The sequence below is a fragment of the Fundulus heteroclitus genome, unplaced genomic scaffold (assembly GCF_011125445.2).
Source record: "Fundulus heteroclitus isolate FHET01 unplaced genomic scaffold, MU-UCD_Fhet_4.1 scaffold_53, whole genome shotgun sequence".
NCBI classification, from domain to species: domain Eukaryota; kingdom Metazoa; phylum Chordata; class Actinopteri; order Cyprinodontiformes; family Fundulidae; genus Fundulus; species Fundulus heteroclitus.
The window spans coordinates 1,929,756-1,957,089 of NW_023396956.1; the positions used below are offsets into that span (position 1 = coordinate 1,929,756).

Consider the following 27,334-nt stretch of genomic DNA (forward strand, 5'->3'; position numbering starts at 1 on the left):
CTCTGATCTCCTGGTTGAGATTGTTGCTGGCCTGTTTGTACAGGTTCCCACTGCTGTAAGCCTCTTTTTGTCCCAGTGTACATTCCTCAGATGGTTTGTTGTTGTTAAATGTGCAACTGGTCTTGGTCTGCACACACGTCCTCACAGGCTCAGTTAATGTATTCAGGTGAATAGATGAAGCTTCTAACAGACTCCAATCTGTGCAGTCGATGCTTTCCTGTAACACCTTCTTTAATTGGTGTGGAGATTTTTAGTTCTGGCCTGTAAGTTGGAAAGAGACGAAGCAGACAGTTAGAGTCCAACGGCTGCACATGAAAAACAGCGCAGTATGCATCTTTTAAAGCTTTGTAACAGGCTAAGGACAGAAACCTGGATTATTCTATGCCCAGGCTGGGGAATTAGTTTTCCCAAGGGGCCACATTATTAATTATGGTTGTTGTTTAGGGATGGATCATTGGTTCAACTCAGTTATTCCAACAAAAATATTAGTAAATTTATATTAAAAAAAATATTTTTATTATCTGCTGGTCACAGTAGTTTTTACAACATGCCCTACTGAAAATTAAAACTTCATATCATCTTAACTGTGAATTAGGGCCAGACGATAATTCAATAACAATATATATTGATCGATAGACGTGTGGTGCGACAGGGGAACAAGTTCAGTAGAAAACAGTTTTCCCTCCTTTTGCATTCTAGCCAATCATGAAGGCTAATACTACAGCCATTAAATCATCCCAACCAATCACAAACACAGATCCAGGAACGCTCTGTCCCATTCAAAGGGTTCAGAGAGCAAACATCTTTTAAAACCTTGTGGTTTTGGTAAAAGGTTTGTAGAATAAAGGGTTGAGTTTGAATTCAATGTTCTTTATCTAAAAATAGTTAATGAGGCAACAGCATAAAACAGCCAGGGCGGCACTTAAAATGTGTGCTTTTAATTTTTTCCTAATTATCAGTATTGATTAATGTGATTTCTATTTTATTGTTATGCTTTTTTTCTATACTGTCCAGCTCTACTGTGAATAATATATTAGTAATGAGTAGTAATCCACCACGTTTGACCATTTAAAGTAAACGGATTGTACGTTTGTTACTCCAGATGCTCCTGACCCACCAGTGGACGTGGAGACCCACAACCCCACTTCTAGCACGATAACCCTGACCTGGAAGCCTCCCATGTACGATGGCGGTGCCAAGATCATGGGCTACATCCTGGAGAGGCAGCAGAAGGGCGAGGACAAGTGGGAGAGGTGCAACGACTTCCTGGTACCGGTCCTGTCCTACACAGTCAGAGGACTCACCGAGGGCAAGAACTACATGTTCAGAGTCAAGGCTGAGAATGCTGCTGGCATCAGCGAGCCGTCACGCAGCACGCTGTTCGTTAAGGCCTCAGACGCTGTTGGTAAGGAGAGGAGACGTTACGCCCTGCAGCAATTCCTCTGCTGGGTCTTAGAGTCCAGTTTGACTTTATTGGGCTTTGTGTTCCAGATCCTCCAAAGGTTTTCCTGAGCGGAAGCCTGCAGTCCGGTCTCAGCGTGAGGCGAGGCTGCGAGATCTGCCTGGACGCCAACATTTCCGGCTCGCCGTACCCTCAGATCACCTGGTACTGGAACAACCAGGTGATCCAGCCAGAACCCCTCCGCAAGAGACCCGAAAAACCCCTGAAGAAGAAGCCAGAGAAGAAGGAGGAGGAGAAAAAGGACGAGGAGAAAAAGGCAGAGGGAGAAGCGGAGAAGAAGGAGGGAGAGGAAAAGAAAGAAGGCGAGGAGGAGAAGAAGCCAGAGGAGGAGAAGAAGCCAGAGGAGGAGAAGAAACCAGAGGAAGAAGCTGCAGAGCCAGAGGTGGAGGAGCCTGACTATCCCACCATAAACGAACGTCTGGCTATTGATAACAGCCACAGGGGCGTATCCTCCATCGTCATTAGGGAGTCGGTGCGACCCGATCATGGCATTTACATGGTGAAGGTGGAGAATGACCACGGCATTGCCTCAGCCACCTGTGAGGTCAACGTCCTCGGTAAGCGAACACTGATGTTGTTGCACATTGGTCCAGCCTAAAAACCTCCAGAGTCTAAAGCGTATCGTGTTTGCAGATACTCCTAGCCCTCCTGTGAACTTCAGATTTGAGGAGGTCAGGAAGAACTCGGTCATTTGCAAGTGGGATCCTCCTCTGGATGACGGCGGCAGTGAGATCCTCAACTACACCCTGGAGAAGAAGGACAACTCCAAACTGGAGTTTGGCTGGAGTTGTGTTACCGCCACGCTGAGAGGCTGCCGCTACCTGGTGCCCAAACTCATCGAGAAGAAGGAGTACATCTTCAGGGTCGTGGCAGAAAACAAGTTTGGTCCCGGCCCACCCTGTGTCTCAAAGCCCCTAGTCGCCAAGAACCCTTTCGGTACGAACGTACAAGGGAGTATTATCAGTGGTTGGTGTTTCTGTGCAAACCGTAAACACACACTAAGCTGTTTGCCGATCTTTTTCATTTCCCTCAGAACCTCCCGAGGCTCCAGATAAACCACAGATCGATGACATTACAGCCAAGAGCATGCTGGTCATCTGGAACGAACCAAAAGACAATGGCAGCCCCATTCTGGGCTACTGGGTGGAGCGCAGGGAGATCAACAGCTCCCACTGGGCCCGGGTCAACAGGTGAGGAAGCAGCTAGTCTTCTCGTTTCTTTGCATTCACGCAGAGGCTTTCCGTCATGACAACAATGCTTCCTGCCGCACTGCTCCTCAGGAACATCGTCCCAGACACTGAGCTGAACGTTGAAGGTCTCCTGGAAGGACTGACGTACATCTTCAGGGTGGCGGCTGAAAACCAGGCCGGGCCTGGAAAGTTCAGCCCTCCGTCTGAACCTAAAACAGCCCAGGCTCCGATCTGTAAGTAACCCTTTGATACGTTTTCACAGCACATGTGTTAGTCAGATGTTTACTTATTTATTTAAACCCCACAGTGCCGCCTGGACCTCCCGTTGCCAGAGTAGTGGTAACTACTGACCACTCCATCGAGGTGGAGTGGGACCCGCCGGCCGACAATGGTGGAGGAGAGATCCTGGGATACCACGTGGATAAGGTCAGAGGAACCTTTGATAGGTTTAAGCTTTCAGGATTACATCCAGTCTCCTGGTTAATCACCTGAAAGCAGACTAATCAAATGTTTATGACCGCCCTGTTGTTCCTCAGGCAATGGCTGGAACCAAAGACTGGTCCAGATCGACAGAACGTCCCTGGAAGACCCGCAACTTCACCGTGTACGGCGTTCGTGAGGGGGCCAAGTACACGGTCCGAGTCATCGCCTGCAATGCTGCAGGAGAAGGAACACCTGGATTCACTGAGGGCGTGTTTGTCCGGAACCCAGCAGGTTTGCCTGAATCCAGAACCTCCAGTTATTCTGCACAATATATGTTTGTATTCCATTTCTTACCCTCTCTGCTTGGGCTCCACAGAGATCCCGGTGATTGAAATGGACCTTTCCATCAAGAACGGCGTAATCATCAGAGCTGGAGAAACGCTGCGTGTTCCAGCTACAGTCACAGGTAAACCCTATCCGTCCATCACCTGGACAAAGGACGATGGCAAACCAGATAAAGACCGCGTGGAGATCCTCAGTGAGGGCAACGACAGCATTGTCTCAATCAAGAACGTCCAAAGGAAGGACTGCGGAAAATACCAGATCTCTGCTTGCAACCCCAGCGGGTCCAAGTCTGCCTGGACCAGAGTGGAAGTGATGGGTAATTAAGTCCATGAAATCTGACAGTACCTATTGGTGTTACCAGGACTGTTGCACTAATGCCTTGGTTTTCCTCATGTTTAAGATGTCCCTGGCCCTGTCACTGATCTGAAGCCAGTCGTCGTTACCCGTAAGATGATTTTCCTGAACTGGGACGACCCAGAAGATGATGGAGGCAGCGACCTGACTGGCTTTATTGTGGAGCGAAGGGATGCCAAGATGCACACATGGAGGCAGCCCATTGAAACCCCTTCGTCCAAGTGCGAGTGCGTGGGTATCATGGAGGGACAGGAGTACTTCTTCCGAGTCACTGCCAAGAACAAGTATGGGTTGGGTGTACCCGTTGAGCTGGGACCCATTAAGGCCGTGGACCCTCAGGGTAAGTTCAGAACCTTTTTATCGTCAAGACATTGAGAACTCAACACTGGGTTTTTAACTAAAATTTAATTTGATGACTGTGCAGGTCCACCTTCATACCCTGAGAAGTTCCACTACACGGAGCGGACCAAGAACTCCATCACGCTGGCCTGGAAGCCACCGCGCAGCGATGGTGGCAGCCCTGTGATCGGGTACTTTGTGGAGAAGAAGAGGCAGGACAAGCAGGCCTTTGAGCCATGCAACAAAGAGATCTGCCCCAACATGACCCTCACTGTTGAAGACCTGGAGGAGGCCTGGATGTATGAGTTCAGGATCAAATGTGCCAATCTTATTGGTGAGAGTGAGCCATCTATCCCACTGACTGTGGTCATCCAAGACGATGAAGGTGAGACCACACTGTGACAAAACTCCAATGATTGCACTTTTTCACTTTATATACGAAAGGCAAAGCAGGAGGAATGCTGGTAATATTTCCCTAATGTACTGAATTTCTCTGTCAGTGGGTCCTGAGGTCCACATGCTGAAGCACTTTAAGGCTGACTGCATCACGGTGAAGAAGGGCGAGCTCATTGAAATCCCCGCTGACATCATTGGACTCCCCATCCCAAAGATCGAGTGGTCCAAGGACGACGTAGTGATCGACAAGCCGCCAGAGACGATGCTGATCGACACGCAGGTGACCGGACGCATGAACGCTAAGACCACTCTGTCCATCCCAGCGGCCAACAGGAGGGACCGTGGCAGCTACACCGTGACGGCGTCCAACAACATGGGCTCAGCCAAGCACACCATCTTCGTCATGGTGCTGGGTGAGTGGGCAACAGGCCGCCAATAGAGAGAGGATATGACTCTGCGTGTCTGAGTCTTGACCGTACGTCTGTTCTCTCCTCAGACCGACCGACCCCACCCAGGAATCTGACGGTGTCCAACATCAGGGCAGAGTGCTGCTACTTGAACTGGGACCCACCTGTAGATAACGGTGGCAGCGAGCTCACCAACTACATCATTGAGAAGAAGGAAGTGCTTAAAGACCAGCCTGAGCCAGAGGAAGGAGAGGAGGCTCCACCTGAGCCGCAGTGGGAGGAGGTCAACAGCACTGTTATTGAGAGGAAGTTTGGGGTATGTCGCCAGGAAAGCATAAACCATGAATGCCGAGTGATTGTGATCGGAGGGCTAAATCTCTTCCTTTTGCAGGTGTGGAACCTGGAGACCAACAAGACCTACCTGTTCCAAGTCAGAGCCGAGAACCGCTACGGGAAATCTGACCCGTGCACAACAGAGGAGGTCCTCATCACAGACCCGTTTGGTCTTCCTGGCCCACCAGAGAAACCAGCTATTGCAGAATACTCCAAGACCTCCATGACTCTCACGTGGCAGCCTCCCAGAGAGACCGGAGGCTCGATGATCATCGGCTACTGGCTGGAGAAAAGAGAGAAAGGCACCGACTATTGGGCCAAAGTTAACAAGACGCCCGTCACTAAAAGGGGCACAAAAGGTTGGGAGTATCAGGTGAGCTTCCAGCGTTTGGAGTCAGCAGCTGTTAGTCTGTCGCTTTCAGAATATAATCAGGTGAATGTAACACGTAAGACACCAAAAACCCAAATCCCTTCCTGTTTCAATCAGGTGACTCGACTGTTTGAAGGAACTGAGTACGAGTTCAGGGTCGCGGCCTGCAATTCAGCTGGAACTGGACCGTTCAGCGGACCGTCCGACTCCGCCTTTGCTGTTGATCCCATCAGTGAGTGTTTCATAACAGGAATGTTTTCTGGAGCTGATGAATACGTGGTTTACAGAAATTTAAACGTCTTCTTTCCTTCCCAGCTCCTCCGAGCATGCCTGCTGCTCCTGAGATTGCAGATAAGACTAAGCACAGTGTCACACTGTCGTGGAAGCCTCCCGAGAGCGATGGAGGAAGCCCCATTAAGGGCTACATCATCCAGATTCAGGATGAGGGCTCATCAGAGTGGCATAAGATCAATGACATCGATAGCCTGCACCCCACCACAGAGTTCACCGTGCCCAGTCTCCGTGAGTTGAAGCGCTACCGCTTCAGGATCGTCGCTGTCAACGACATTGGAGAGTCCGACCCCAGCCCTCGCACCAGTGAAGTTCGGATTGAAGACATCCAACGTATGTCGGACCTTGAAGTGTGAAAACAGCAATCAGACACCAGTGTGCCGCTCTCCATCCTTCATTCCGGTCTCTGGTGTTTTCTTTTTCTGACAGTGCCTCCTTTCATCACAATCGATGTCCTGGCCGAGGAGCTGGTAAACATTCGTGCCGGAGATCCGATCAGGATTCCCGCCACCATCAAGGGCCGGCCCGTTCCCAAGGTTACCTGGGACTACGAAGGCAAAGCCAAGACCCAGAAAAAGAACAAACTGCACACAGTGCCTGTGGAGGCGGAGGTAAGGACATTACTGTGGAGCGCGAGGCTCCAGCACATGCATGGTAGCTATTAAAGTTAGCCACCATGCTGAGGTTTCGTTAGGTCATGTGACCTCTGCTGTGCAAAGTCAAGTGTATATTGGACAGAGTGAACTTTATTATACAGACTCGCTTTAGTTCAAAATAATAATACTTAAGTAAATGTAAAAATTTGTAATTAAAATGATTACTCAAAGTAAAAATAATGAGAACTGATTGTAATGCCTGTTTTATTATTACTATTTTAGAAATAATGTAAGCACTGGTAAAATATAAAACGAGGTGCAAACTCTGGTATTTTTTAATCAAAAAAATGTCATTTTTACAAAATAATAAATTAAGGCACAACAATATACTTGGTTTTAAAGGAACAATAAGTAACACTGACCTCTAGTGATTTAAGTCGGAGTAACAAACACGCAGCCTGCTGTTTCCTCAGTGGTCCGTTGCTGCTGTGAAACTCCCCTGGATTTTTACTCCCACAGGATCGATATATGATGTTTTATTCTGTTCTATTTCTGGTCCGCTTCTCTTACTGGCTTCATGCTCTTGTGCCAAAATAAAATACCAAATGCTGCACTGTGTTGGGAACCCTGGGAACTCTCACATGATTGGCTCACAAACCAGGAAGTAAACACGGGCTACACTCTGAACCAAAGTAGTTCCAGACCATACCTCTAGGTTTGAAAGGAGAAAAACGATTGCTTCTAGGGGATGTTCTATCCTGGGTGACAAATGAGAATAATTTAGGTTAATTTTACAGTAAATGTCTTACTTATTGCTGCTTTAAATTATTATTATTAGTAGTAGTTGTAGTAATAAAATAAAAGATTCAGCGGATAGAAACTAACATTAGAACAAGACAGTTTGCTTATGCACATAAAGTCCTACTTTACCACATACTAAATGGCCGTGCAATAGCATCTGGTGCATCTTTGGTTAAAATTGGCTTTTGCTTCACTTAGTGAAGGGACCAAATGTGGGTAAAGTTCTACTCAAAAAGTAGGATTGACTTCATAAATAATATCACTCAAGTAGAAATAAAAGTCTGCTGCAGTAAAACATTAGTACCCACCTGTGATGTTGGGGTACAATCAGACATGCCTGATGGAAAGCTGTAAGCTGTGGTTATTAAAGGATAAATATGTCTTAAATGCACTTTGTTTTATTGACCACTAAGTGTCCTACTGGAGCGCTCTGTATTGAAGCTTTGAACCCTCAGTAGCTTTGTTTACATGCACAGAATTTCATGATCAGATTGAAATGTATTCGGATTGTAGCGTTTATATGGGCACACGATCAGTTAATCCAATCCTGATGTGCGTTTAGATGCTCCTATTTATTCATGCTTATGACTCCCCCCAGGTTGAGTCCACAGACACCACCTCCATTGTGAACATCCCTGTGAGCCTGAGAAGTCACTCTGGACGTTACACCATCACCGCCAAGAACAAGTCTGGACAGAAACACGTCAACGTCAGAGTCATTGTCCTCGGTATGGATCTTAAATCAGCAGCAACATTCTGTCTGGATTGAGTTTCTTGCTTTGGGAGTGTTTGGTTGTACAAATTGTTCATTTCATGTCAGTAGATGTCTGACTTTGCTTTTGTTTTGCACGCAGATGTTCCTGGACCGCCAAAGGACCTGAGAGTCACCGACGTAACTCGTTCAACCATGAGGCTGATCTGGAAGCTCCCCGACACCGATGGAGGAGAGAGGATCAAGAGCTACTTCATTGAAAAGAAATCTGTCATTGACCATGCCTGGACCAAGGTAAGAGGCAGTCTGTGGAGTTGCTGCCGCGTCTGTTTCATGTTCCCTCGGCTCCGGATGATGGATTGCCCTTTGTTTTTATTCCCAGGTGAATGCTGCTTGTGCCAGCCAGGCCTTTGTGGTTCCAGGTCTGCTGGAGGGTCAGGACTACCTGTTCAGAGTGCGAGCAGAAAACAGACTTGGGTTTGGTCCGTTCACGGAAACAACAGAACCCGTCCGAGCCAGAGATCCCATCTGTAAGGACCGCCCACCCTTCCTGCCGCACACATTCAACACACAGCTTTCTAGGGTTGTGTCCACAAAGTCTTTGTTCTTTTGCAACCTCCTCAGACCCACCTGACCCCCCGACCAAACTGAAGGTTAACCTGGTCACGAAGAACACCGTCACCCTGAGCTGGGAGCCCCCAAAGAACAACGGAGGCTCGCCTATTAAGCATTACATCATTGAGCGTCTGAGCTGGGACACCAGTGGCAAGGAGAAGGAGACCTGGAAGCAGTGCAACAAGAGAGATGTGGAGGAACTCAGCTTTGTCGTGGAGGACCTGAAGGAGGTCAGTCCAGCTCAATGAGTTTGCTACCCGTTGCCTTCGTTTATACAGCAGCACCCAGTAGTTGTCCTAAACCGATACAGTGCAGAGGAGACCTTAACTCTGGCGTTTGAGTTTTATTTGACAATAATCTCCAACGCTTATAGTTAAACTGGCAAAGGCTGAAGTGAAGTTTTTAAAAAGCCAGTTTCTTTCTGACCTTGAATAAATGTAATAATTTTGTTGACCGGCAGGGAGGAGAATATGAGTTCAGAGCAAAAGCTGTGAATGAGGCTGGACCAAGCCGACCTTCTGCCACTGTGGGACCCCTGGTGATCAAGGATCAGACCTGTGAGTGGCAGACGGCCATTCCTTAATGGGTGCCGTAAAAACGTGTCCCAAACAAACCGGATTTCTGATTTGACTCCAACATTTTTGTGTAGGTCCTCCCACCATTGAGCTGCGTGAAGCCATGGAGGGTGAGGAGGGCTGTGACGTCAGCATCGTGGCAAAGATCAGCGGCTGTCCATTCCCATCGCTGACCTGGCACAAGGCCGGCCTGGACAAACCCGAGGAGAAGGCCGCTGTCCAGTATGACCAGCACATCAACAAACTGGTGACCCCAGACAAGTGCACGCTGTTGATCCAGCAGGCCAGCCGGCAGGACGGCGCCCTCTACAGCCTGACGGCCACTAATAGTCTCGGTACCGCCACCAAGGCCATCAAGCTGTTAGTGCTGGGTAAGAAACGTCGTTTCAGCAAATTCTGCACATTTAGTAGTAATGTTTCAATGGAAGGAAAGATGAAGTATTTTCTGATCTCTGGCCTCCAGGACCTCCCGGCCCACCAGTTGGACCCGTCAAGTTCACAGAGGTGTTTGCGGAGAGGATCGGCCTTGCCTGGAACCCTCCTACAGATGACGGCGGATCCAAGATTACCAACTACGTGGTTGAGAAGCGTGAAGACAACAGAAAGTCCTGGGTGCACGTCTCCAACGACCCTAAAGAGTGCGCCTATGTGGTGACCCGGCTGACGGAGAACCACGAGTACGAGTTCAGAATCATGGCCCAGAACAAGTTTGGAGTCGGGCCGCCACTGATCAGTGAGCCAGAGAAGGCCAGAAACCTTTTCAGTGAGTTCAGAGAGGTTTTACCCTCAAACACCATGTTCCATAGCTGATTCACTGCTAACATAGAGAGTCTTGATTGTTGGTGACCAATCTGTTCTGCTGCAGCGGTACCGGGCCAGTGCGAGAAGCCAACAGTGACTGAAGTCTGTCTGGAGTCCATGACCGTGAACTGGGATGAGCCCAAGTATGACGGCGGGTCCTCCATTACGGGCTACTTCATCGAGAAGAAGGAGACCACTTCCAAACGCTGGACCCGTGTCACCCGGGAACCAATCCGTGCGCTCCCGCTGGGTAACTGCTGGGACGTCACCGGGCTGATGGAGGGCGCGCAGTACCAGTTCAGGGTGATCGCCATCAACGCCGCTGGCTGCGGTCTGCCCAGCCTGCCCTCAGACCCCGTCCTCTGCAGAGACCCCATCAGTGAGTCCTTTCATGGCTTTAATCTCCGTGTGCTCTGGAGCAACTTCGATCAAATATAGAAGTCATATTTACCAGCCAATCGGAGTTCTGTGTCTCAGATAATGTTGCTCAAAACTGAAGTTTTACATTTTCTGTGTTTAGAGCCTCCAGGGCCGCCCAACCCGAAGGTGACAGACTGGACTAAATCAACTGTGGATCTGGAGTGGCTTCCCCCCTCTGCAGATGGAGGGTCCAAGGTAACAGGCTACATTGTTGAGTTCAAGGAGGTGAACAAGGAGGAGGAGGAGAAGAAAGCTCAGAGGAGGCTGGTGCTGTGCGACGTTGAGGAGGAGAAGGAGCCGGAGGGCGACGAGAGCTGGCAGAAGGTAGCAGGAGCTCAGGCTTCTTACTTTGACCGTGGAGTCTCTTCTGAAGCTCGGGTCCTGACGTGTTTGTGTCTTTCTGCAGGCAAAGGACACCGAGATCAGAGGAACCAAGTTTGTGGTGGCCAACCTGAAGGAAGGAGGCCTTTACCAGTTCCGAGTCCGAGCCGTGAACTCTGCTGGAGTGGGAGAGCCGGGTCTCGTGGCTGAGCTGATCGAGGTCAAAGACAGAACAAGTGAGGCTCAGATCATCATCACCACGCTGTCCTAATCATGGAAGTGAGTACATGACTTTAACTAAAACTCATCTGTATCCCCAGTTCCTCCTGAGATGGACCTGGATGCCTCAGTGAAGGAGAAGATCGTGGTCCACGCCGGAGCCACCATCCGCATTATCGCCTACGTGTCAGGCAAACCCGCTCCGCAGATCACCTGGTGCCGTGATGACGGCGAGGTGCCCAAAGAGGCCGTGGTGGAGACGACGGGTATCTCCAACTCTCTGGTCATCAAGAACTGCAGACGGCAACATCAGGGCATGTACACGCTCAGTGCCAAGAACGAGGGAGGCGAGAGGAAGAAGGCCATCATCGTCGAGGTTCTCGGTGAGTGAAGAGTTTCACTGGGTTACGTAAAATAAACCTGAAATGATTTATCTTTCTAAAAAACAACATCTGACTGTTGGACCCTGTCCCTACTCCAGATGTTCCTGGACCGGTCGGTCTTCCTTTCGCCGGTGAGAATCTGACCACCGACTCCTGCAAACTGACCTGGTACTCCCCCGAAGACGACGGAGGCTCGGCCATCACCAACTACATCATCGAGAAGCGAGAATCCGACCGCATGGGCTGGACCTCAGTGTCCTACACGGTTACAAGGAACAACGCTGTGGTGCAGGGCCTGATCGAAGGCAAGGGCTACTTCTTCAGGATCGCAGCGGAGAACATCATTGGAATGGGACCTTTCATCGAGATCGATCAGATGGTTCTCATCAAAGATCCCCTCTGTAAGTCCAAGACATTTTGCTCTTCACGACTCCAACTACAGAATTTCTGTCAGTGCAAAACCGTTCAGATCACAAATGCCCATCATTTGTTTCTCCTGCAGCCGTCCCAGAGCGTCCTGAGGACCTGATTGTCACCGCTGTCACCAAGGACTCCATCTCTGTTGCCTGGAGACCACCGAAGTACGACGGTGGTGCCGAGGTGACCTCCTACGTCCTCGAGTCCCGAATGGTGGGCCGTGATGCTTTTACCCGGATAGGTGGTGAGGACAAGCTGATGGACAGGAAGTTCACACTAACCGGACTGAAGGAAGGCTCAAGTCACGAGTTCAGAGTCTCAGCCGTCAACCAGGTGGGACAGGGCAAGCATTCCTTCCCCACCAAACCGGTGCAGTGCAAGGACGAACTCGGTAGGTCACACAGAAACCTCATCTGTCTAATCGAACAACTAGAGATGCAGAAATATGTGTGGCCAGAGTAAAGCTGCTAACTCATGTAGAAAGCAGCTGCCAGAACCCTAAAGCTTCTGGATGATATCCCCTTTCAGAACCACCTACTTTGGACCTGGACTTCAGAGACAAGATGGTGGTGAAGGTGGGAGACCTGTGCATGCTGTCGGGGCGCTACAGCGGTAAACCAGCCCCGTCCATCACCTGGACGAAGAACGACGAGGAGCTTAAAGCAGACGAAGAGATCAGCCTGCACAGCACAGCGCACCACCTCAGCCTGAACATCAGCAAGGCCAAGAGGGAGCACAGCGGCCGCTACTGCGTCAGCGTAGAAAACGCCGCCGGTCCTCGCAAAGGAATCTGCACCATCACTGTGGTCGGTAAGTCACAGCGAGACACCTTCAGCTGAACAAGGATCATCTCCAGCTGTCAAAGCTACAAAAGCTCTAAAAAGTACAAACCTTTTTAAGCTGTTGTGACCTGAAGGTAAATTAGTGCAACTTTCTCTTCCAACCAGACCGTCCTCAGCCACCAGAGGGCCCCGTGGTGTTCAACGAGGTCTACAGGAACTACATGGTCATCTCCTGGAATCCTCCTCTGGATGACGGAGGCTGCGCCATCTCCAACTACATCATCGAGAAGAGAGACACAAACAGAGAGCTGTGGATGCCCGTCACCTCGTCCTGCACCAGGACCACCTGCAGGGTCAGGAGATGAACCATCTGTTTCTGTCTACAAACTAAATTACGTAAAACGTACATGACAGATATTCACAGGCCTGGACGGCTTCATCAGTTTGAGGCTCCGGAGCCGCAAGTGGACCTCCCACAACAACTGTCTAAAAATTATAAAGAACCAAATAATGTTTTTTTAATATATATCTAATAACAGATGCAGGTTTTTGCAGTATACTTGCATTGAATTTCCATAACAGAAATATAATGAAGTACCGGTAATATCTTTTTTTCTTATAAGGTTTTGAAACTTTGTCTTTTTGAAAACAACTTCCACAAATATCAACTTCCCATAGAAGAAAATGTATCCATCGTCTTATTGCAAAAGTTTTATATTTTATATTTAAACGTAAAACTAGAACTAAAATTAGGGTTCGTTAAAAAAACGAAAATAACATTTTCTACAGTAGATATTTATCAAACAAGTTTTAACTGTAAAGGTTGCATACAGTGTTTGTTTCTGTGTCTGTTTTGAATTTTATTTTATGTATTTTTCCACTCTGGACAGAAGGTTTTTATGACAATACTGCTTTCTAAAGATGAATATTCAAACGTTCTGAAACTGAACTACAATTATTTTACAAAAACAAAAACCTTTTATAGGCTGATGTATTTTTTTAACGTTTGCATTGATGCTTTGTGCTCATTACCATATAAGAAAAACATTTCTATAAGAACAATTTGGTTCATTTTAAATGCTAAACAAGTGCATGCTTTTTTTTACTATCAACACAATGACAAAATCTAGTTGGTTTTCTGAAGTCACCCCACCAGTGAAACTTTTTCAAATAGTGTCTATTAAATTATACATGAGTGCATTTTATAGGAGGAGAAGAAGAAACATTTGCAACGACTGAATAGGACAATAAAATATTTGAGAAACAAATAACAGAGAATAATTTCTTTTGGAAAACAATGATCTCCTTGCAACCTGAGCCAGCGCCCCCTGCTGTTCACTAAGGAGATTACAGACTCAGAGTACTTCCTGTTGGTCTCAATGTTTGGACCTTCTGTCCTTCTCATAGATTCAACTAGAGTAGAAATATTTAATTTTCAGAAGCTGTTGTCAGTAAAGGTGAAAATATCTGTTTAGGCTTTAAATTTTTTTAAAGAATTTCTGGAAGTTTAAATGTAAAAAAATGGAGCTTAATGGATGGAAGCGATGGATCTCACCGCTGTTTATCTCTGTATGCCCCTACAGGTGCCAAAGCTGATTGAGGGTCGTGACTACATCGTCCGGATCATGGCTCAGAACATGTATGGCATCAGTGACCCACTGCTGTCAGCGGAGACCAAAGCTCGGGATGTCTTCAGTAAGTAAAAGCTCAATAAACTAACCCACTCTCTGGGTAGGATCAAGGTCAAAATGGTGTCTGACGCTCAGAAATGTTTCCATTGCAGAGGTGCCTGATGCGCCGAAGCAGCCCACAGTGAAGGAGGTTTACCACGACTCAGCCTTGATCAGCTGGGAACCGCCTGCTGACGGAGGAAAACCAATCACAGGCTACATCGTGGAGAGAAAGGAGACCAAGGCCAACAGGTACACTGTGCCACAGCACTGATGAGCAGGGACTCTAGGTCCTCAAACTGACAAAATGCAATGTATAAACTCTTGTTGAGGACTTAAAAAACCTTTCCTGGAAGCTGGGAAGATTTAATGTTTTTCACCCATTATTACTATGTCTCAGATCATTAAAAAATGGCTGAAATGGTTATGTTTGCAGGTGGGTTCGCTGCAACACAGAAAGAATCCATCCCAAAGTGGAGTACTGGGTGACCGAGCTGCTGCAAGGCTGCGAGTACGAGTTCAGAGTCAGTGCTGAGAACGAGGTGGGAGCTGGAGACCCGAGTCCACCATCCAAACCAGTGTTTGCCAAGGACCCCATCGGTAGGTCCAAGTTTTAAAAGTTTGAGTCCTATTGTTGGTAGTGATGTACAGTCTGACCTAAGAACTCATCTGCCACAGTGAAACCTGGTCCACCTGTCAACCTTCACACCATCGACTTCACCAAGGAGTCCGTGACTCTGTCCTGGGAGCCGCCCAGCGACACTGGACGAGGCAAGATCTTTGGATACCTGCTGGAGTTCCAGAAGGCCGGGGAAGAGGAATGGCACAAGGTGAGTTTCCGGTTTCCATCTGAAGGACGTTGCGCTGCGTCTTCTTATTCTCTGAGGTAAATCAGATGCTCTATCTTTGACCCTCTTTGGTTCTTTAGGTGAACCAGACTCCAGACTCCTGCCAGGAGACAAAGTTCAAGGTGATCAACCTGGAAGACGGAGCTCTGTACCGCTTCAGAGTCATAGCCGTGAACGCCGCTGGAGAGTCGGACCCAGCCAACCTGAAGGAGCCAATCAGAGTCCAGGAGAGGCTTGGTGAGTTACAGTTGAACAACCTCCCAGCGCATCTAATTCCCCATCAAACTAAATTCATGGAGATTCTACATCACGTTGTTAATAAATCGTTTGACTTGATTCGGTGTCTCTCACTCCAGAGCCTCCAGAGTTAATCCTGGATGCTGGAATGACCCGAGAGGTGAAGGCCATGGCTGGCACTCACATCGCTCTGATAGCCACCATCAAAGGCGTCCCGTTCCCCACTGTCACCTGGAAGAAGAACGAAGCAGATGTTCCCACCAGGGCCGACATTGAGACAAACCAGACGGGTACCAAGCTGGAGATGAGATTCTGCCACCGTGGTGACTGTGGAGACTACACCCTGACAGTGGAAAACCCGGCCGGCTCCAAGACTGCTACCTGTACCGTCCTGGTTGTCGGTAGGTACAGCATTAAGGTAGACACGAAGCAATAACAGAAGATCCAGCTCTGAACTTTCTGCTGTGTCATCTCCAGACAAACCCGGCCCCATTCAGCACCTCCGGGTGTCTGACGTCAGAAGTGACTCCGCCTACCTGTCATGGAAGGATCCAGAAGACAATGGTGGCTCTCGCATCACTAACTTTGTGGTGGAGAAGAAAGACACCGCCTCCACCCAGTGGGTCCCTGTCTGCTCCACGTCCAAGAAGCGCAGCATGATGCTGAAGCATCTGATGGAGGGAACAGCTTACATGTTCAGAGTCGCTGCTGAAAACCAGTATGGCCGCAGCGAGTATGTTGAGACGCCAAAGGCCATCAAGGCAATGAACCCCCTTTGTAAGTATCGGCACAGTGAATACTTACTCAGAAAATAAAATTTGCACCGTCAGTCTTCATCTATTTGACAACCTCTATACTCTGTCCTTCAGTCCCCCCTGGTCCTCCGAAAGACCTGCATCATGTTGATGTGGACAAAACAGAGGTCTGGTTGGTCTGGAACTGGCCCGATCGCAACGGGGGAAGTGAGATCACTGGCTTTTTTGTGGAGTATCAGGAAGAGGGAGTGAGGGATTGGGAGGAATGGAAGACTGTCAGCATCCCAGAGAGCCATGTGACCGGCCTGGAGGAAGGAAAGACCTACCGCTTCAGAGTGAGGGCTGAGAACGCCATCGGGCTCAGCAGACCGGACACCACATTGCCCATCCTCTGCCAGGAGAAACTAGGTGGGATGCACAACATTTATATACCAATGTTTGTTACTGTATTAGTTAATCTAGCATTATCAATGCATCTGTGCTTCCAAGCTGTAGAGTAACTCCTGTTTCTCTGTGTGCTCACAGTCCCTCCAATTGTCGAAGTGGACGTTAAGCTAATTGAAGGCATCATTGTGAAGGCCGGCACCACCATCAGGTTACCGGCTATAATGAGAGGTATCCCCGTTCCCACTGCCAAGTGGTCCATTGAAGGGGAGGAAATCACGAGCCAGGGCAACATCAAAATTGATACGGACAATTTCTCCACGGTGCTGAACATCAACGAGTGCACCAGGAACCACACGGGCACCTACCTGCTCACCGTGTCCAACCCAGCAGGGACGAAAACCGTGGCTCTGAATGTAACCGTCCTAGATGTCCCAGCAGCTCCCATCGGACCCGTCAACATCCTGGAGGTCAGTCCAGACTCCATGACAATTGAATGGCGCCCTCCAAAGGATGATGGAGGCAGCCCTGTCACCAGTTATATTGTGGAAAAAAGAGAGTCCAACAAGGAGACCTGGGGAGGCGTGAGCTCTGGCAGCCTGGACACTCAGCTCAGAATTACTCGCCTGCAGAAAGGAGCAGAGTACGTGGTTCGCATTCGTGCTGTAAACAAGATGGGAGTGGGCGCTCCATTGGAGAGTAAACCAACTGTGGCCGAACACACCTTCATGCCACCCAGTCCCCCTGGTAAACCACAGCCTTATGATCTCGCAGAAGATGCAGTTACAATTGGCTGGACCATGCCACTAGCCGATGGGGGCAGCCAGATCACTGGCTACCTCATTGAGCGCAGGCACAAAGGAGGAAAGTGGATCCGTGTCAATAGGACTCCATGCAAGGACCTGCGGTACAGAGTCCAGGGTCTCTTTGAAGGAAGTGAATATGAGTTCAGGGTGTTTGCTGAGAACATTGCTGGCTATAGTGGTCCTTCTCCCACCTCTGACCTCTGCAAGCCCTGCAGACACATCACAGTCCCAAGCTCTCCTATTAACCCCAAAGTAAAAGATTACAGCAAGAACACAGCTGACCTGGTCTGGACCAAACCCTCCAGAGACGGAGGCAGCCCCATCCTTGGCTACACCGTGGAAATGAGGAAGGGTGATGCTGAGGAGTGGAAGAAGGTGAACCTGGATGACTTCATCAAACTGTGTGCCTACACGGTGAAGGGCCTAGAAGAAGGTGTGAGCTACAGCTTCAGAGTCTACGCCTCAAACATGATTGGAGATGGAGAGCCCAAGGAAATTCCAAAATCCATCACAGCTCAGGATATCCTCATCCCTCCTGAGATTGAGATGGAGCTCACTTGTCGCGAGAGACTGACTGTTCGCGTCGGTCACAACATCAACATCATCGGCTACGTCAAGGCCCGTCCGGATCCTGAAGTTGTTTGGTCAAAGGAGGAGACGGTTCTGGAGAACAGCAAGCGTGTGACCATCATCCAGAACCTCCCCGTGGTTCACCTCAGGGTAAAAGAAGCTACGAGAAACGATCATGGCCAATACACCGTGAAGGCTTCCAACGAGGGCGGCGAGGCTTCCTGCACCATCACGGTCAACGTGCTGGACAGACCGGGCCACTGCCAGAATCTGCACATCACCTACGCCACCAAGGCCTCGTGTATGATCAACTGGGAGGCACCCATTGACAACGGCGGCTCTGAGATCACCAACTACATCGTGGAGTGCCGAGAGCCCAGCATCAGCATGTGGTCCATGATTTCCTCCAACTGCACCAACCGCAAGATCAAAGCGAAGCTGATGGAGGGCCACGAGTACCTGTTCCGTGTCTGCGCTGTGAACAAGCTGGGCCCTGGCCCCGCTCTGGAGACCAAGACCCCTCTGCTGGCCATCGACCCCATTGAGAAGCCTGGCGAGCCGGAGAACTTCCGAGCCACCGACGTTGGTAAAAATCATGTCTATCTGAGATGGAGGAAGCCGGACTATGACGGCGGCAGCCCCAACCTCTCCTACAACCTGGAGTGCAAACATAAAGACGCTGAGCAGTGGGAGAAACTCAACACCAGCACCCTAACCGACACCTTTTTCTTTGCTGACAAGTTGGTTGAAAACCAGACATACACATTCAGGTAGGCTAAATCTTAATTATATTTCTAATATATAATTATATTATATTTTACTCAGAAATTAGAGAATAAAACTGTTGGATTTTTTCATATTCAGGGTTCAGACTGTGAATGAAGGAGGAGAAAGTGCCTGGGTGAAGATCTCTGATATTGTGGTGAGGGAGGAGCTCCAGAAGCCGGTCATTGACCTGAAGGTAGCTGGAACCGTGACGGTGAGGGCTGGAGAGTCAGTCAGGATGGAGGCAGCCCTGCGAGGAAAGCCCCAGCCTGAAGTGAAATGGACAAAAGACAAGGCTGTGGGAGACAATCCCAGACTCAGCTATGAAACTGGGCCAGATTACTCCAAATTCCTGCTGACTAAGTCCAGACGCACGGACACGGGCAAATATACTGTCACCGCCACTAATCCAGCTGGCACCTTCACGGCCTATGCTAATGTCAACGTGTTGGACGTCCCGGGCCCGGTGAGGCACCTGAGGATCACTGGCATTGGAGCTGATAAGTGCAGAGTGGTGTGGGACGGTCCAGAGGATGACGGAGGCTGTGAGGTGGACAGCTACATCCTGGAGAAATGCGAGACCAGGAGAATGGTCTGGTCCACGTACTCGGCCTCTGTAGTCACACCTTACTGTAACGTAACCCGCCTGGTGGAGGGTAACGAGTACATCTTCAGAGTGAGAGCAGAAAACAAGATGGGAACCGGCCCCGCCATGGAAAGCAAGCCTGTAACAGTGAAGACGCAGTTCAGCAGACCTGGACCCCCTGAAGCCCCTGAAGTTACGAAGGTAATAATAAGGTCTCGGGTCGAAAAGGTTGTTTTTACCACCTAGCTGTAGAAATCCTCGGTTTCTAAGCCTGTTGCTGTTTCTGTGTTGCAGGTTAGTAAGGATGAGATGACTGTGGTCTGGGCTCCACCAGAGAACGATGGAGGAAAGTCCATCACCGGCTACATCCTGGAGAGGAAGGAGAAGCGGGCTGTGCGCTGGGTGGCGTGCACGAAGAGCCCCATCTCTGAAAGACGCATGAAAGTGACAAACCTCATTCCCAACCACGAGTACCAGTTCAGAGTGAAGGCTGAAAACGAGGTTGGCCTCGGAGAGCCGAGTAAACCATGCAGACCTGTTGCAGCCAAAGATCCCATCGGTGAGTTCAGCTCCCCTGGCACTCATATGTCCGCTAAGAAATAAAATCATCTAATTAATAGACCGAGAGGACCCATTTCAACACTGTCTGATTTTTTTTCTCTCTACCTCCAGAACCTCCTGGACCCCCAGCAAGCCTGAAGGTTTCTGACAGCACAAAGACCTCTATCACCCTCTCCTGGTCTAAACCCGTGTACGATGGCGGTGCCCCCATTATTAACTACAGCCTGGACCTGAGGCTGAAGAGCGACGCCGACCCAGAGAAACCCTCAGAGGGCTGGAAGAGGATCGATACCCGTGGCCCACTGGTGATCACAGAGTTCACTATCGGCCAGCTGGATGAGAAGCAGGAGTATGAGTTCAAGGTGTCTGCCCAAAACCAGGTGGGCTGGGGACGCCACGCCTATCTGAAGGAGGCAGTGTCTCCCAAGGAGATCCTCGGTGGGTTTAAGCACCTAATGCGTACTATAGTAACTCTGCTTTAGGAAATCTCATGAGCTCACAGAGTTGTTTGTGTTTATGTGACAACAGAGGCTCCTGAGATAGAGCTGGATGCCAGTCTGAGGAAAGGCCTCGCCGTCAGGGCCGGGTGTCCAATCAGATTGTTCGCCGTAATCAGAGGAAGGCCGGCGCCCAAGGTAACCTGGAAGCGCCTGGGTGTGGACAACGTTGTCCGCCGTGGTCATGTGGACCAGGTTGACACCATGTGCTTCCTGGTAATCCCCGAGAGCACCAGAGAGGATTCTGGGAAATATTCACTGACTCTGTCCAACTCAGCTGGAGAGAAAGCTGTGTTTGTCCGCGTCAAAGTCCTCGGTAAGAACAGGAAGCCGATAAAGGCTCAGAACAGTTTCTTTTAGAAAACACACCTGATCTTTATCAACTAAGTGAACGTTTACCTCTTCACAGACACGCCTGGTCCGGTTGGTGGCTTGGATGCAACTGATATAACCAAGACAAACGCTCAGCTCTCCTGGTTGCCTCCAGAGAATGATGGTGGCAGCCCCATTATTAATTACATTGTGGAGAAAAGGGAAGTGGACAGGAAAACTTGGACCAAATGCATAGATGACCTGAAGAAAACTAGCTTCAAGGTGACCACCATGACTCCAGGCATTGAGTACTATTTCAGGGTTATGGCTTGCAACAAGTACGGAATTGGAGTTCCTCAGGATTCTCCCAGATCCTATCTGGCCAAGGATCCTATAAGTGAGTATCGCCGTAGACTGTCTACGAAACATAAAGGTTTATTTTATTTGTGCCATTTCTTTTGTAATAACTGCCTACTTTTATATTCAGGCGAGCCAGACCCGCCGAAGAAGATGGAGGTGCTGGAGATCACAAAGAACAGCGCCACCCTGGGCTGGCTGAAGCCGCTCAGAGATGGAGGAGCCAAGATCAACGGCTATGTTGTGGATTACCAGGAGGAGGGAGCTCCTGAGGACAAGTGGACTCCTTACTCTGTGGTCAAAGATCTGAGCATCGTGGTGGTTGGGCTGAAGGAAGGAAAGAAGTACAAGTTCAGAGTCGCAGCAAGAAACTCGGTGGGCGTTAGCTTGGCTCGTGAGGCCGAGGGAATGTTTGAGGTCAAGGAACAGCTCAGTAAGTAGATCAGCCTGTCTGTGAATGAACAAATTATTTTAAACACTGTTTTGATTGTCAATGTTTTCTTTTTTCAGTGGCTCCAAAGATCATTCTCCCCGACACTGTGACGGTGAGGGCTGGATCAAAAATGGTGATCGAGGGCATTGTGGCTGGCAAGCCCGCTCCTTTCTGCAGGTGGAAGCAGGGCAATGAGGACGTACTGACCTCAGACCGCCTGTCGGTCGTTAAGACGCAGACGACCTGCACACTTATCATTAAAAACGTGAACAGAAAGGACAGCGGCTACTACAGCCTGTCTGCCGAAAACAGTACCGGCAAGGTCAACCAGATCCTCAGAGTCATTGTCCAGGGTCAGTTGGAGCACCTGACACTGCTTCTGAGAGCAAATCATTCACATTTGTAAAACTGTTCCAGCGTAATGTTTTAATCATTTCATTCATAATGATGTCATCTCTGTTTCTCAGACATTCCTGGACCTCCAGGAGCTCCTTTGGAGATCACAGAACTGGATATTGATTCCTGCACGCTGCTCTGGAACTCCCCGGAGGAAGATGGCGGCAGCCACATCACCAACTACATTGTGGAGAAGTGTGACATCAGCCAGGGTGACTGGATCACCGTTTCAACTTCCTGCACCAAGACCAGTTTCCGAATGACCAAACTGATCACTGGAAAGGAGTACTGGTTCAGGGTCCGGGCTGAGAATAAGTCTGGGATCTCGGAGCCCATCTACTCTGAGAAGATGATTGCCCGATATCCGTTTGGTGAGGGTTTTAGCACTGAAAGATGTGTTGGTGCACCATAACATTACAGATGTGGTGTTGTATGTTAATGTTTTCATATGTTCCCCTTAGATCCTCCAAGTGAACCCATAAACCTGCAGATCAACAAGGTCAACAAGGACTTTGTCATTCTGTCATGGGAGCGTCCCAGCAGCGATGGTGGAAGCCCCATCACTGGCTACTGCATAGAGAAGAAGGAGAGGAACAGCCTTCTGTGGGTCAAGGCTAATGAGTCTGTAGTCAAAGCCACCCAGTACACCTGCACAAGCCTCATGGAGGGTCTGGAGTACACCTTCAGGGTGTCGGCGTACAACATGGCTGGACAGGGCAAACCCTGCAAACAGACTGACTTCATCACTGCCAGAACTGCTGTTGGTAAGAAACTTTCTTTTTACTTCAGTTTATTTATTAGGATGAATGATGATGTATGCGCTGTTTTGAAGTGGCTTCCCATTTCATGTTGAGATACTTCAACAACTGGGTAAAATAGGTGCTGGGGATTGAACAGGTGTTACCATAAAATAATCAAGTTCAGCTTCTGCCAAGTTGAAGATTAAAGTCAGAGAATATTGCTCACCTGAAGCCCTTTTATTTCCCTCCCAGACCCGCCAGGTAAACCCGAGGTCATGGATGTGACCAAGAACTCGGTGTCATTGGTTTGGAGCCGTCCTAAGCATGACGGCGGTAGCAAGCTGATTGGCTACCATGTGGAATACACCAAGCTACCAGAGGACAAGTGGACCCGCTGCAATGCCAACTGCATGAACATCCAGACAGAGAGCTATGTGGTTCAAGGCCTGGAGGAGGGTCAGATGTACCAGTTTAGAGTCATTGCCAGAACTGCCATCAACACCAGCCTCCCGTCTGAGCTGTCGGATCCCATCCCTGTCATTGCGGAGAATGGTACAGTTTTGTTCAACGTGGACGATTTGATGAGCTAATTAGATGAATGGAAGGTGATGAAACCTGTTCCTCTGTCTTCTGTACAGTTCCTCCTCGTGTTGAACTGGGTGTCAACATGAAGAACCTTATTGTGGTGAAAGCAGGGGAGAACGTCTTCCTGGATGCTTCGGTGCAAGGCAAACCTCTGCCTAAGGTGAGCTGGAAGAAGGATGGAGCACCACTGGTGATCGCCGAGGGAATGAAGACGTCTCAGAAGAAACACGTTCATGCGCTGGAGCTCTTCTCCGTCACCAGGAAGGAGTCTGGAGACTACACCATCCTTGCTGAGAATCTGACCGGTAGCAAGCATGCCACCATAAAGGTCAAAGTGCTGGGTAAGTTGGGCCTTATTTTCATTCAAAAGCCTCAACAAGCCTTAAATGCATTCAGATCTGTAACCCAACCTTTCTGCTTCCTGCTCTGCAGACAAACCCGGCCCCCCAGCCTCACTGAGAATCACCAGGGTGTACTCCGACCATGTGAAGCTTCGTTGGGAGCCTCCCCTTGCAGATGGAGGGTCTGAAATCACCAACTACATTATTGAGAAGCGTGAAACCAGCAGGGCCAACTGGGCGCTAGTAAGCGCCAACATCCATGGCCACAGCACTGACTCCTCGGTGGAGAAGCTCATTGAGGGCCATGAGTACCAGTTCAGAGTGAGTGCTGAGAACCAGTATGGCGTGGGCGACGCCATCATGACTGATGCTGTCATGGTGAAGAACCCGTATGGTAAGAATTTGTTTTTGTTGTAACAAAACGTCTGAAAAACGTTGTAAAAACAATGTCAGTATGTGTCATTCCTAGAAATATATTTATGTAACGTTAGGCTTCCAGTCTTTAGTTTTGGTCCCTCTGTGGGGTAGCAGGCCAAGTCTGGGGGAGGAGCGTTCAAATCCCTGTTGTAAATATAAATATAAAGAGGTAAATATCACATTTGAACACTTTTCTAAAGCGTGTAATCAGACATGGGCAGATATTTGACTGATATATGAAATTTGGAATAATTAAAAAATAGCAGTTAATAAATATAAAAAAAAATATTCATGTAATTCGGTAAATGTTCATGTAATAGCTAAGGACAAAAAACACTGGTTTGAATTTCTAACCTACAGCAACGCAGGGTTAGAGGCGACCTAGATGTTGAAGAGAAACTGTTTACTGTCGTTATAGACTTGACTTGGATTTGCCCCTCAAAAACCTCACTTTGACTTGGAACAAAATTACTTATGAACATTTTCATGGAGAACCCCTCTGATTGGTCATGGTTGACAAATTGTTGACATATGACCAGTGACAGATGTATTTTCTGTGCAGACTGCAATAAAAAGCTTCAGGGGGGTTAGAAAGTCTCCTTCTAGCTACAGATTAGCTTCATTATTATTACATTTTTGTACATTTTTTTTTTTACCAGAAACCGTGTTAAACATGGGTTAAATTTGAAATGCCTCCATTAAGTGTCAGACGATTCCGTATTTCCGTATTTTAATGCAGGGTTGTCAACCTAGTCTTTGGTGTGATTCTCATGACCGTAATCTCTTATATCAGATGTTCCTGGTCCATGTGAGCCGCCGGTCATCACCAACATCACCAAAGATGCGATGACAGTCAGCTGGAAAGCCCCGGCCAATGACGGCAAAGCTCCCATCCTGGGTTACTTGGTGGAGAAACGTGAGGCCACAGAGCTGACCTGGGCTAAGGTTAACCGTCGACCAGTTATTGACAGAACCATCAAGGCAGCTCAGCTGACCGAGGGCTCAGAGTATGAGTTCAGAGTCATTGCCTTGAACAAGGCCGGCCTGGGCAAACCAAGCGATCCATCCAATGCCGCTCTGGCTGTCGACCCCGTCTGTGAGTGTCTGACTGACGGAAAAATCTGGTTGAAAATGTTCCTGATGTTTGCCAGACTTATCATTTTTTTTCCTATGAATTTTAAGATCCACCTGGCCCACCTGCATTCCCCAAGGTGGTGGACTCTACCAAGAGCTCAATCAGCCTCAGCTGGACCAAACCAGCTTATGATGGTGGCTGTGAGATCATCGGATATCTGGTGGAGTGCAAGCGAGCCGACGCCGAGGATTGGACCAAGTGCAACGTCCCCAAGAAACTCCAAGCCACCAAATTCGTGTTGACTGGCCTGATGGAAAACACAGAGTACCAGTTCAGAGTCACTGCTGTCAACAAGATCGGCTACAGTGAGCCCAGCGAGGTTCCTGGAAACCACATGCCCAAGGACATCCTGAGTATGATCCCCAGCAGCTTGTTGCATCACGCTTTGTGCATAAACTATTTCTGAATTAATCGTTTCCACATATAATTTACTAGCTTAAACAAAAAGATCACAACCAACCTGATTCAGTCAGACTTAGAGGCAGGGAATCTAACAGCATTTAAAAATCTCTGTCACTGCAGTTGCCCCTGAAGCTGAGCTGGACGCTGACCTGAGAAAGGCCTTGGTTCTGCGCGCCGGCGTCACCATGAGGCTCTACGTCCCATTGAGAGGACGCCCGCCGCCCAAGGTGACCTGGACAAAGGTGGGCGCCAACCTGAAGGAGAGGCAGGGCCTGCTGATCAAGACTTCAGAGTGGGACACCTTCCTAATGATTGAGGACATCAACAGATATGATGCCGGCAAATATGTCCTGTCTCTGGAGAACAGCAGTGGATCCAAGAGCTACACCATCATCGTGAAGGTCCTCGGTAAGGATTTGTCCAAGTACACACACCCTAACAAGTGTGTTTGGTATTTTACTGGTGAAGGGAAGCAAAGGAATTACCTAAAAGTGAATCAATGTAAACCAGAATTGTAGGAGTTGTTAGAACATATAAATGTGTAGTTATACAGACATTTATGGTTGAAACGAGTTTCAACACCTCATGCGAATGGTTTATGAAGCGAATAGGCATAACATTATGACAAGGATAAAGGTGTGCTGGAGTATCTATCACCAAGATACCAGCAGCAGATCCTTTGATTGTGAAGCCTGCATGGATTGGATTTCCTGGTTGATCCTAAGCCACAGACGCTTGCCTGGACTGAGATCTCGGGAATTTGGAGATCAATTCAGCATCTCCAAATGATCGTCTGTTCTTCAGTCCTTGCTGAAGCTTTTTACAGCTTTTAGCTGTAGGGTGCATTGCACAGGTAATGGGGGATACTGTTTCCACATTGACGGGTCTGTTGCATGATGCAGCTGCCATTCACAGAACACAGCATTGCACCATGTATTCCAAGACCTATCCATCAGAAACAGCATCAAGTTGTTCAGCAATTTGAGCTATAGTCTCTGGTCTTGTTTGGACTGGACCACAGTTCTAGATGATATAACTCGGATGTCTACATGGCATTTTGACAAATTCTTTCCTTATTCTGACACATAATTTTTCCTTGCTCAGTGTTATTCACATCACCTGACAGTGGTTACCTGATTAATGTATCTAACCTAATGTTGATAAAATGATAATTTGGCTCCTATTTGGTTCTCAGAACAGCTGAGTAAAGCCTCCTGCCTTTCCTCCATACGCAGATTCACCCGGACCACCTGTCAACCTGGTTGTGAAGGAGACCTCCAAGACTCACGCCTGGATCAGCTGGGATGCACCGCTGATCGATGGTGGAAGCCCGGTAAAAAGCTACATTGTAGAGAAACGTTTGGCTGAGAGGAAGGCGTGGACCTGCGTCTCAGCTGAGTGCCACAAGACCTCCTTCAGGATCACCAATCTTGAGCCGGGTCAAGCCTACTGCTTCAGAGTTCTGGCTGAAAACGCCTACGGCATCGGAGAGGGCTGCGAGACGGCGGGCAGCGTCCGGGCCTCTGGTAACCATGCTTTATACTTCAGAGGGGTGTTTACAGTATGATACCATATGATTACAATTTATATTCATTCAAACAGGCCGGCGTGTTTAACATTTGTATGTGGACATAATTTGTTCAAACCACACATACCCCACAAATGCTCAGAATCATTCACAGCATGATTGAACCATTAAACTTTTATAATAAGAAACCAAAACACATCACAGGTGGCAAAATGCCAGATGATGGAGGTAATTTGAACTTGGCCTGTCACCTAACATAACGCCGCCAAATTTCACCAGCAGTGCCACCAGTTTCGTTGCTTTCTACACAAGTGCTGGCAGCACTAACATCACTTTTTCTGCTTGCAGTAAAGAGGGAACCCATGCATAGGCAAATAGTGCCGCACCATTGTTACTGTATAGACTTATATGAGATAACATGACTCTGGAAGGGAATGTCTCTCCTCCTCTGTCACCA

General features: G+C 48.6%; 1 protein-coding gene across 1 annotated transcript in view; it reads left to right on the forward strand.

Moving 5' to 3' along the window:
- ttn.2 (titin, tandem duplicate 2) overlaps positions 1-27,334 on the forward strand; it is a 212,363-nt gene that overhangs the window by 133,991 nt on the left and 51,038 nt on the right. The window contains 56 exon segments of the mRNA XM_036132592.1: positions 1,103-1,405; positions 1,492-2,019; positions 2,096-2,398; positions 2,496-2,652; positions 2,743-2,885; positions 2,960-3,078; positions 3,189-3,366; positions 3,452-3,736; positions 3,821-4,114; positions 4,199-4,498; positions 4,614-4,922; positions 5,006-5,232; positions 5,308-5,622; positions 5,737-5,851; positions 5,935-6,243; positions 6,340-6,521; positions 7,906-8,035; positions 8,162-8,313; positions 8,402-8,549; positions 8,644-8,864; positions 9,095-9,191; positions 9,284-9,580; positions 9,673-9,972; positions 10,075-10,389; positions 10,531-10,754; positions 10,837-10,987; positions 11,072-11,353; positions 11,452-11,754; positions 11,856-12,161; positions 12,299-12,580; positions 12,718-12,905; positions 14,136-14,247; positions 14,336-14,474; positions 14,659-14,822; positions 14,901-15,052; positions 15,151-15,307; positions 15,427-15,708; positions 15,785-16,084; positions 16,177-16,470; positions 16,588-18,592; positions 18,687-19,374; positions 19,468-19,732; positions 19,846-20,172; positions 20,263-20,547; positions 20,641-20,940; positions 21,031-21,333; positions 21,411-21,686; positions 21,801-22,100; positions 22,191-22,493; positions 22,722-23,021; positions 23,108-23,395; positions 23,487-23,789; positions 24,606-24,908; positions 24,995-25,300; positions 25,470-25,757; positions 26,585-26,875. Coding sequence (XP_035988485.1) covers positions 1,103-1,405; positions 1,492-2,019; positions 2,096-2,398; positions 2,496-2,652; positions 2,743-2,885; positions 2,960-3,078; positions 3,189-3,366; positions 3,452-3,736; positions 3,821-4,114; positions 4,199-4,498; positions 4,614-4,922; positions 5,006-5,232; positions 5,308-5,622; positions 5,737-5,851; positions 5,935-6,243; positions 6,340-6,521; positions 7,906-8,035; positions 8,162-8,313; positions 8,402-8,549; positions 8,644-8,864; positions 9,095-9,191; positions 9,284-9,580; positions 9,673-9,972; positions 10,075-10,389; positions 10,531-10,754; positions 10,837-10,987; positions 11,072-11,353; positions 11,452-11,754; positions 11,856-12,161; positions 12,299-12,580; positions 12,718-12,905; positions 14,136-14,247; positions 14,336-14,474; positions 14,659-14,822; positions 14,901-15,052; positions 15,151-15,307; positions 15,427-15,708; positions 15,785-16,084; positions 16,177-16,470; positions 16,588-18,592; positions 18,687-19,374; positions 19,468-19,732; positions 19,846-20,172; positions 20,263-20,547; positions 20,641-20,940; positions 21,031-21,333; positions 21,411-21,686; positions 21,801-22,100; positions 22,191-22,493; positions 22,722-23,021; positions 23,108-23,395; positions 23,487-23,789; positions 24,606-24,908; positions 24,995-25,300; positions 25,470-25,757; positions 26,585-26,875 — 16,194 coding nt within the window.